The 10781-nt window shown below is 44.7% G+C and overlaps 1 protein-coding gene across 3 annotated transcripts in view; it reads right to left on the bottom strand.

Moving 5' to 3' along the window:
* Positions 1 to 8692, bottom strand: part of LMLN (leishmanolysin like peptidase) — a 62081-nt gene extending 53389 nt beyond the window's left edge. For all 3 annotated transcript variants that reach the window (XR_002830264.1, XM_006092835.3, XM_006092836.3), the window contains exon 1: positions 8462 to 8692. Coding sequence is in view for 2 of the 3 variants with exons in the window: in XM_006092835.3 (XP_006092897.1) it covers positions 8462 to 8677 (216 nt within the window). In the remaining variant the exon portion in view is untranslated. The remainder of the gene's footprint in view (positions 1 to 8461) is intronic.
* Positions 8693 to 10781: the final 2089 nt, after the last annotated feature.

Here is a 10781-nt window from a genome sequence, read left to right as displayed (position 1 = left end):
AGCAAATTGTAAGAATATAGTAATCTGAAGTACACTGTCAACATCACACCTTATTGAGATGTATGGAAACCTGCACTCAATAACTATAGAATACATATCCTTTACAAGTACACATAAAAAGTTAAACAGGATAAAGCATATGCTGAAGTATATAAAACAATCTCAAACTTCAAAGTACTGAAATCTTACAAAAGGTACCCTCTAAATTAGAAATTATTAACATAAGGTAGATAGAAAAAGGACCAAATATTTATAAATTATTTTTTAAATAACTCATGGATCAAAGAAGAAATTATCAGGAAGAATAAAAACACTTTTTGAACTAAGCAATAATTAAAATACAATGTGTCAAAATCTGTGAGGAACAGCTAGAGTTGTAGGTACTTAGAGCAAAATTTGTATCTTTGAATGTTTATATTAGAAAGAATAAAAGGCTCTAAGTTTCCACTTAACAATATGAACAAAGTAACCACAATAAGTAGGAAATAATAAGGAACAGAAAACAGTAAAATAGATAAACATCATTAAAGATAACTATAGCCCTGGCCGGTTTGGCTCACTGGATAGCGTGTTGGCCTGTGGACTGAAGGGTCCCAGGTTTGATTCAGGTCAAGGGCACATGCCCGGGTTGCGGGCTCGATCCCCAGTAAGGGGCGTGCAGGAGGCAGCTGATCGATGATTCTCTCTCATCATTGATGTTTCTCTCTCTCTCTCTCCCTCTCCCTTCCTCTCTGAAATGAATAAAAATATATTTAAAAAAAAAAGATAACTACAAAAGCCAACAGTTGGTTATTATAATGATTAATAAAATTAATAAATCCCCTACCCAAACTGGACTATGATAAAACAGAATAAACACCAATTGCAACATTAGAAATAAAAGACTAGATACTGTTCCACATTCTACAGACACCAAAAGATAATTTTTTTAAAATATATTTTTATTGATTTCAGAGAGGAAGGGAGAGGGAGAGAAACATCAATGATGAGAGAGAATCATTGATCGGCTGCTTCTTGCACACCCTCTACTGGGGATCAAGCCCATAACCCAGGCATGTGCCCTTCACTGGAATTGAACCTGGGACCCTTCAGTCCCCAGGCCAACGCTCTATCCACTGAGACAAACCAGCTAGGGCCAAAAGATAATTTTAAAAAATATTTGTTTCAGGTGTTCAGTGTAGTGGTTAGATAATTATATCATTTGTGAAGTGATTCTCCAGATAATTCTAAAATCCACTTTACACCATACATAGTTAGTATAATACTAGAGGCCTGGTGTACGAAATTCATGCACAGTGGGGGGTGGCCCCTCAGCCCGGCCTGCACCCTCTCCAATCCGGAACCCCTTGAGGGATGTCCGACTGCTGGTTTAGGCCCAATCCCTGCAGTCGGACATCCCTCTCACAATCAGGGACAACTAGCTCCTAACCGCTCACCTGCCTGCCTGCCTGATCACCCCTAACCGCCTCTGCCTGGTGGCCTGATCGCCCCTAACCGCCTCTGCCTCAGCCCTGCCACCGTGGCTTTGTCCGGAACACATCTGGTCTATCCAGTCTAATTAGCATATTACCTTTTTATTAGTATAGACTAGAGGCCCGGTGCATGAAATTCATTCACTGGTGGGGGGGGGGGGGGTTCGGGTGTCCCTCAGCCCAGCCTGCACTCTCTCCAATCTGGGATCCCTCTCACAATCCAGAACTGCTGGCTCCCCACTGCTCGCCTGCCTGCCTGCCTGCCTGATTGCCCCTAATCACTTCTGCCTGCCAGCCTGATCACCCCCTAACCACTCCCCTGCCAGCCTGATTGATGCCTAACTGCTCCCTTGCCGGCCTGATTGCCCCCAACTGCCCTCCCCTGCTGGCCTGATCTCACCCCCACTGACCTCCCCTGCTGCCCTGGTTGCCCCCAACTGCCCTCTCCTGCTGGCCTGATCTGGCCCCCAGTGGCCCTCCCCAGACGGCGTCATCTCACCCCTAACTGCCCTCCTCTGGCAGCCTGGTTGCTCCCAACTGCCCTCCCCTGCTGGCCTGATCGCTCCTAACTGCCTCTGCCTCAGCCCCCACCTCCATGGCTTTGTCCAGAAGGAAGTTGGACGTCCAGAAGATGGCCAGTCGACGTGGTCTAATTAGCATATTACCCTTTTATTAGTATAGATAGATGATATAGCATAGGATTGCTTAAATGGGGGTGGAGGAAAGCCTTTTCAGCAGGACAACTTTGTGTTGGCAGACAAAAACACATAATCCCTATATGTGGACTGATAGCCAGCCATATGCACTATACTGCCAAAACGGTCATTAAAAAATTGAACCTCTTTCTTACACCTTACACCAAACAGCTGTTGCCCTTAAAACCCCTCCTCAACCCCTGCTCCAGAGCAATAAACACGAGAAAGGGTGGTTCAGGATGGGTTGATGTGGATTTTGAATTGGATCCATTAATGCTGTCGTACGGAGAAGTGGTTCATTTTTGTATGTATTTTTATAGATCTTGCCACCTTACCAAATTCTTCATTAATGTGAATGGATGTTTTTGTTCGTTTGTTTGTGTTGTTGATTTTAAGAAAAAAATAGTGTTTGGGGGGTGTTAGAATAAACTCATGCTATTAGTGGAAGAAAAAAAAAAAAAACCCCTCCTCAGCCCTCACCTTAGGTTCTGCCTTCGCAGTTCACCCAGATTAGGTTCTGATTGGTCGGTTTTCTATCCCAGTCAGGCGTCTCTGGGCCTATCTCTGGGCCTGATCAAAGTGGCGGGGCTGATTAGCAGCCCCCACGGAAGCCTGGAGAGAAACAGAGGCATGGCTGCTGGGGAAGCCCAGAGAGAAAGAGAGGCAACAGCTGATCAACAGCTGCCACAGAGGCTGCGGATTAGACCCTGCCTCTCTCTCTCTGCAGGCCTCTCGTTGTGCCTGATCTGCAGCCCCCTCAGCAGTCAGTGCTGGGTCACTGCACCAGCACCAGCTGCAGTCAGTGCTCGGTCACCACGGCAACCCAGCATTGACTTCCGGTGTTTGGTTGAGCCTTCTGTCATTAAGGACCCTGGCTCTTTATAAATATTACTAGGGGCCCAGTGCACGAAATTCGTGCACAGGGAAGGAGGGGTCCCTCAGCCCGATCTGCACCCTCTCCAATCTGGGAGCCCTCAGGGGATGTCCTACTGACGGCTTAGACCTGCTCCCCATGGTCCTCTGCTCTCTGCGGACCTGCCTGCTTGACACCACCGTAGGCCCTGGTGTCTGCTCTCTGTAGGGGACTGCCTGTCCTTCGCCGCTGGGGTCAGGGGCAAGCAGCGCCCTGCTGTCTTCTCTCTGGCTCGCCACTGCAGGGGCAAGCAGGGCCCTGCTGTCTGCTCACTCGCTGCAGGGGACATTCCCGCCCCCTTCCTGGCTGCTTGGGTGTGCGCCAGCTTGGAGTGCCTGGGTCCTGGGGATGTTCCCACCCCAACCCCGGCCGCTTGGCACCTGCAAGCGTAGGCCTGGCATTCCGGACTTCGGCCACTCTGGGCCTATGCACAGGCCTACAGGCTCAGAGCCGCCTGGCTCCAGAGGACGCCTGTCCCTGTGACGGGGCTGTGGCCAGTTTCCCCTCCTGCTCCCAGCCACTCCTGCTGGGTTTCCCCTCAGCTCCCAGGCGCTGTGGCCGGTTTCCCCTCAGCTCCCAGGCGCTTTGGCGGGTTTCCCTTCCCGCTCCCAGCCACTCCTGCTAGGTTTCCCCTCAGCTCCCAGCCACTCCTGCTGGGTTTCCCCTCAGCTCCCAGGCGCCTTGGGGGGTTTCCCCTCAGCTCCCAGGCGCTGTGGCGGGTTTCCCCTCAGCTCCCAGGCGCTGTGGCGTGTTTACCCTCCCTGCTCCCAGGTGCTGTGGCGGGTTTCCCCTCAGCTCCCAGGCGCCTTGGCAGGTTTCCCCTCCCTCTCCCAGGCACTGTGGCGGGTTTCCCCTCAGCTCCCAGGCGCTGTGGCGGGTTTCCCCTCCCGCTCCCAGGCACTGCCCATTCCCCTCCAAGCTGCTGCCCCTCCTCGCAGCCACTGTGGCTGGGCTTGCCCTCCAACCTCCGCAGCCTTGGCTCCATTTCTGTCCTCGAGGCCTCTACTTAGCTCCCTTCTGTACTGCTTGGCCTCCATGTTGTCCTCAGTCTTCCCTCAAAACGGGTATATGCAAATTAACCGCCATCTTTTAGCTTCTATAATTGAAACATTGTATCTTTTGGAGCTGTTGCTTCAGGAGCTCAGAGCTCTGCAGCTGCAGGCGGGGAACCTTGGCTTCCTCCGTCACTGGAGCAAGCAAGCCTCATGTTCCGCTATAAGCTGCCTGGCTGCCAGCCGCCATCTTGGCTGACAGTTAATTTGCATATCACCCTGATTAGCCAATCAGAAGGGTAGCGGTTGTACGCTAATTACCATGTTTCTCTTTTATTAGTGTAGATTGACTATATTCCCTAACTACAAAATAGTTACATCCCTGTGACTATTTTTGTAAGTTCTTACTTTCTTTACTCAAAAGGATAATTATGAACAACTTTATGCCAATAAATTTAAGTTCAGATGAAATAGAATCCTTGAAAAAAACAAGTTAACCAGACTGACAAGATCAAATAGAAAACATGACTAGATTTGTAACGGAGAAATTGGATTTATCTAAATCTCTCTAGCTCAACCAGTGTGGCTCAGTGGTTGAGCTTCGACCTATTGAACCAGAAGGTCGCAGTTCAATTTCAGGTCAGGGCACATGCTCAGACTGCATGCTTGATACCAGAGGTGGGTTTGCAGGAGGCAGCCAATTAATCATTCTCTCTCATCACTGATGTTTCTATCTATCTCCCTCTCTCTTCCTCTCTGAAATCAATAACAATATATTTTTTAAAAATAAAATAAATCTCTCTACATAGTAGTTGCTTGAAAATAGGGCTTGACTATAAATGGCGCAAAGGATCTTTTGGAGTGGTGGGAAATGTTTTAAAATTAGATGTAGTGATGTCCATAACTCTGTAAACTTATTAAAAATAACTGAATGGACAATTAAGTGGGGAAATTTTATGGTACGGTATATAAAATATAGCACAATAAAGCTATTGGAAAAACTCTCTACAAGAAAACTCCAAGCCCATGTGGTTTCAGTTATAAATTATACCAAACACTTAAGAAAGAAATGATTTCAATTTTATACAAACCTTCGAAAATATAAGAGGATGGAACACTTCCCAACTCATTTTGAGACCAATATAATTCTGATATCAAAAGCTAACAAAAACTTGGCTAATAAAGGTTATAAACTAACATCACTCATGAACATAGATACAAAAGTCCTTAACAATTTATTAGCAAATTGAATTTTGAGGTATATAAAAAGGATAATATATCATGACCAAGAAGTAGGGTCTATCCCAAAAATACAAGATTGATTTACTACTAGATAATTCAATATAATCTACCATATAATAGGATATATACTGTATCACTCCATTTATACAAGCTAATTCTACAACAGGCAAAATGAATCTATTAAAAAAAATCTAAATCTACTGTAAAATAAAAATCAGAACAATAATTGCCTGGTATGGACAAGAGACTGCTGGCACAGGACAGGAGGAAACTTTCTGAAGACATGGAAATGCTCTACATTGTACTGCGTTGTGAATTTTACATAATGTACATGACTGCATTTGTTGCATTTCAATATATGTAAATTCTACCCCCCAAAACTTTAAAAAGTAACAAGTGAAAGGATGGGGAATGGATAGAAGTACATGAAACAAGAATGACTGAATATTGGTAAGTTTGAAGTTGGATAATGAATGGGTCCATGGGAGTTCAATATACTATTCTTTTATGTTGTTGTTGTTTTATTTTAATTTAATAAAAACAAAACACAGAAGTTTTGAGAACAAGTTAAATGAGTCAAAATGTTTTATAGTTCCCCACCACCACCAAGAAAAGTTATGGTAATTTCCTGTAGCATTTAACTAGTGAATACAATGAACGGTTCTTCCCTATACTTTGTGTTAAAGCAAAGAAAATGGTTAATAAGGGCTTGCTATTACATACCCTATCAAGAACTAGGAAAATTTACTAGGGATGAGAACTCTCAAGAACTTAATAGCTTGCTTTTAATACGTGAAGCACTATCACTACCAAGTTTTTCAGCTGAGAGGCATAAACAGGAATGAAGGTGAGGATGGTGGAACTTTCAGAGTTTTCAGCTCTTATGATAAAGAAAAACTTTAACAATGTTGATCTCCAAAAAACATAAGGGCTGCCTCTGGAGATAGTGCCCCTATTCATGGAGATGTTCAAATATAAGTTGGAGATTTATACACTGGCAACAACCACTAGAAGAAAACAGATATTATTAAGTTTCCTTCTAGCAGAGGTTTTATAGGTCTTTGAACTACTTCCTCTTATAATTTTTTTTTACTTCCTCTTATTTTAATCTAGATTGAAAGAGAGAAGCACAAGGCTTTGTGGAAATTTTTAAAAAAGAGCGGTGGGAGAACAGGGGGTTACATTAAGGGTACAAACTTACAACCAGTAGATAAATAAGTCCTTTAGATCTAATGCACAGCATAGTGATTATGGACAACACTAATCCTGTATAATAAAAGCCTAATATGCAAATTGTCCCCACAGGAGTTCAACTGGGAGCTCACTATGACATGTGCTGACCACAAGGAGGCGGCGCAGAATGAAGGCACCAGCCGGCAGTTGGAAGGAAGGCCTTGATCGGCCCTGATTGCCGGCCAGACCTAGGGACCTACTCGTGTACCAGGCCTCTAGTGTATTATAAACTTAAAAGTTACTAAGAGACTAAGAAAATAAAACAATTCAGCCTGAATGCAGTGTCATGATAAGAACTATCCACTACAAACCACAAACTTAATATTTTGACACATATAGTTGAACATTATGCATAGAAATTTTTGGAAGTTACCACATAAATGAGTGGTCTTAGATTACTGGGCTGAACTGAACATTTCTAGGTTAATATTTACTGATAAAGCAATAAGATAAACTGTAAAACCAATCACAAAATGCAGCCCTGCTCCAGTACTGTGTCTCTTTTATTCAAAGAAGAATAATTATTGTGGGCCCTCCCTCTAAGCTAAGTACTGTGGAGGAATCAAAGTGATTTGAGGTTTTTTGGTGAGCAGGGTGCAAGGGTGATTTCCTTATCAGATTCTTGTCCAGACAGATTCGAAGAATGAAGCAAAGGACAAAAGGTGGTAGATGAGAAGTACAGAAACTTTATTGCACGTAGATACTACCTCTTAAATTTCTAATTCTAAGACTCTGTCTCTCTTTGTCTTGAGGTTGTAAATATTCTAGAAACCACCCTTTCCCTTATTGTGCCTTTCCCACTGTGGGACTTCAGCCTTGTAATCAGTTCCCAGGGCCCCTAAGTCCACTTCTCCTTTTTGGTCATCTTATCTGTTCAGGTTGGAGTTGCTTTTGATCTCCCTTATGGCTTTCCCAGCTGCTCAGATCAGGGCTGCTTTAGATCTAACTTATGGTTGCTTTAATTGCTCAGGCCAGAGATACCTCTGTCCTTGGTTTATGGCTATTTTAATTGCTCAGGCCAGAAATGCCTCTATCCTCCCCTCCCCCTCCCTCCCAATTCCTGTCTTAAGCTAGCTAGCTAACCCTTATCAAAAGCATAGGACACGGAAAAAAAAAAAAAAAAGCATAGGACACGAACTTTATCCTAAGGAACTTTACAATTTAACTACAAAGGCAAGACATGCCTGAAAAATAAGCCAGCATCACATAGCAGTACTTGATCAAGTTACAGAAGAGACTACAGATAAGTCGTCCAGAGAAAAGGAAAGAGCATTCTGCTGGGGTTGGTTTCAGCAGGCTGCCTTGAAATAAGAGAACTTAAACTGAGACTGAAAGAATTTAGAGAGGAAGAAAAATGGAGTGTGAAGGAGGCAGGTACTTCCAGGGCAGGAGAACAGGGTAAAGCAAGCAATGTGATGAGGTAACTTGAAAATAAACCTGCATTTTTGTCTCCACAGAACCAATATCCCTCCGATTCTCTAATCAATTCCTTCCCAAACGTTTAGTTTAGTGTTTCCCGAAGTGTGGTCAATGGACAAGCAGTACCGTCAACTATCTGGGAACTTGAACTGCAAATACTGGGGACCCATCACGGACTTAATGAGTTAGAAAGTGGGGCAGCTGGGCAGCAATCTGTTTTAACAAGCCCGTCAGGTGATTCTGAGGCATGCTCAAATCTGAAAACCACCCCTCTAGGACTACCTTATACGCACAGCTCTCCGCACAGGAACGTGATGCTCCAGGTGCCTAAGTCAACCACTTCGCTGGGTGCAGGAAGGGAGCTGATACCAAGGCCCAGCCCTGTCACAGTTCGCTTCCTCCTCCCGTACACCCTGTTCCAGCCACTCTCTATGCCACTGCCTCCCGTATTACTTTACCCCCACCGGGCCCGCTTCCGCCCCATCGCCACCCTACCTCAGTGTCAGAGGGGACGTGGTGCCGGCAGGGTAGGGCACTGCTCAAGGACACAGGAATAGACGTAGCACTTGTCCGGAGCCCGCCCAACAGGAGCAAAATGCCTCGGACCCATAAAGAACCGCTCCAGAACCACCGACTTGGGCCCGGACCTGAACCCGAGGACCCTCCTCTACACCACTCGGGCGCCATCTTTGGACTGAGCGTCGTTACCATGGAGTACTTGACGCTTTCACGCTGGCGCCGGCCCCGCCACTCACAGCTCAGGGCGGGTTGAGGGGCCAGCTGGAGGAAAGCTGCTTTTCGATTGGCTTGCGTCACCCAGAAGCTCACCAGGAACACGAAATGTCTCATTGCGGGAAGTCAACCATTAAAAGCCGCTTAGCGGCTCACGTGAGTTGAGCTGAGAGCAGTGACGTTGATGGCAATGATGGTGGTATATGGGTGTCTACTGAGGCAGTTTTTGTCTTTAATTCAGTTAGCCACGTAAGATATGCACGCACTAGATGCCAAGGGGCTTAGACAAAGAGCTGCAGAATTCTTTATGGTGTGGCCCTCTACAAAAGGTGAATGGAATATAATTTTTAATGCATTTTTATTGACTTCAGAGAGGGAGAAACATCTGAGTATCATTGATCGGCTGCCTCATGCACGCCCCCCACCAGGCATGGAGCCCACAACCTGGGCATGTGCCCTGACCAGAATCAACCACTGAGCAACACTGGCCGGCTTCTTGTTTACTTATCATGAGTCACCAATTGCAGGCCCATTTCTTCTTAAAGACATTCCCTATAAAGCCAACCATGTGTCTGTCCTTTACTATTCAACCCTACCCCTTAACTTATTTTAAACCCAAGAATTGGCCCAGCTTGCCTGGCTCAGTGGTTAAGGAACGACCTATATGAACCAGGTCACCAGAAGGTCACAGTTTGATTCTGGGTCAGAGTACATGCTCCGGTTGCAGACACGCAGAAGGCAGCAGATCAATGATTATCTCATCATTTGTTTCTCTCTTCCTCCCTGAAATCAATAGAAATATATTTAAAAAACTAAAACACAAGAATTGCAACTAATATTAACTCAGTAAGAGATTGGGTGAATCCTTGCCATTAAGGAAACTACCTTCAAAACTGAACAGTGAGGAACTACAAAAAAATTTGAAAAATCGGGATAAACCTGTAGCACATGAAACAAAGAAAACTAGGTATTGAAAGCACTTAGCTGGAACATTCAATAGGAAGTGGGTTATTGTAAATTACTATAGTTGGAAGTGTAGGGGCAGGAATACAAAATCCCTAAGAATTTGTATTTCATTGGTGAAGATCATGTACTCAAATAATACGGGGTAAGTGATTTTTACCAAGAGTCATCAGATAATGTGTCAACCCTTGGTGGGTAGTTCAGTTGGTTAGAGCGTCATCTAGATACGTGAAGGTTCCAGGTTGATCCCCAGTTGGGATACATACAACAATCAACCAATAAATTCAGAAATAAGTGGAACAAATCTCTCAAAATCAATTAAAAATAATTTTTTAAAATGTGTATCAATCAAGTATAAGTTGGGATCCCAAACCAAATTTACCACTTTCACCTGTGCTCTTCCCACTACAAGACCACAAACAATAGATTATCAACAAAGAACACCTGTCATCCTCAAGTTCCTGGGTGTAACAGTAGTGTCATGGTGGGGAGAGGCTGTTTCAGTAGTCTAGTGGAAAAGCTGCTAGCCACTGAAGTTCATTTCTGTGAAATGTTAGAGTCATGCAATGGTAACTTTGGCTTGAAGACTACTTTTGCACAGACCGAACCTTATATGGGAACAGAAAAGTGCAGACACCCTCATTTTGAAATGATGCATTATATCAGTCAAGGATGAATTTGCATACATGGCTACTTTGCAAATACATTTACTCAAGTCATCCCAAGGATTGTCAGCCTTCTCTTCCCTGCTTTGCTCAAATGCCTATCACTTCTTGTGTATTCACCCCCATTGCTCTACCATCACCTATCCCACTCAGAATACCACATTCACTTGACTCCTACAAAGGTGACAAGCAGAAACATCTGATTTGTTGTTCCTTTTATTTATGCATCCAGATTCATTCTTTTTTTTAAATATTTTATTGATTTTTTTACAGAGAGGAAGGGAGAGAGATAGAGAGTTAGAAACATCGATGAGAGAGAAACATCGATCAGCTGCCTCCTGCACATCTCCTACAGGGGATGTGTCCGCAACCCAGGCACATGCCCCTGACCGGAATCGAACCTAGGACCCTTCAGTCCGCAGGCCGACGCTCTATCCACTGAGCCAAACCGGTTT

Source organism: Myotis lucifugus, unplaced genomic scaffold, assembly GCF_000147115.1.
Source record: "Myotis lucifugus unplaced genomic scaffold, Myoluc2.0 scaffold_105, whole genome shotgun sequence".
Lineage (NCBI taxonomy): Eukaryota > Metazoa > Chordata > Mammalia > Chiroptera > Vespertilionidae > Myotis > Myotis lucifugus.
The sequence above is the reverse complement of the archived record's forward strand: the minus strand, read 5'-3'. Positions and strand labels throughout refer to the sequence as shown.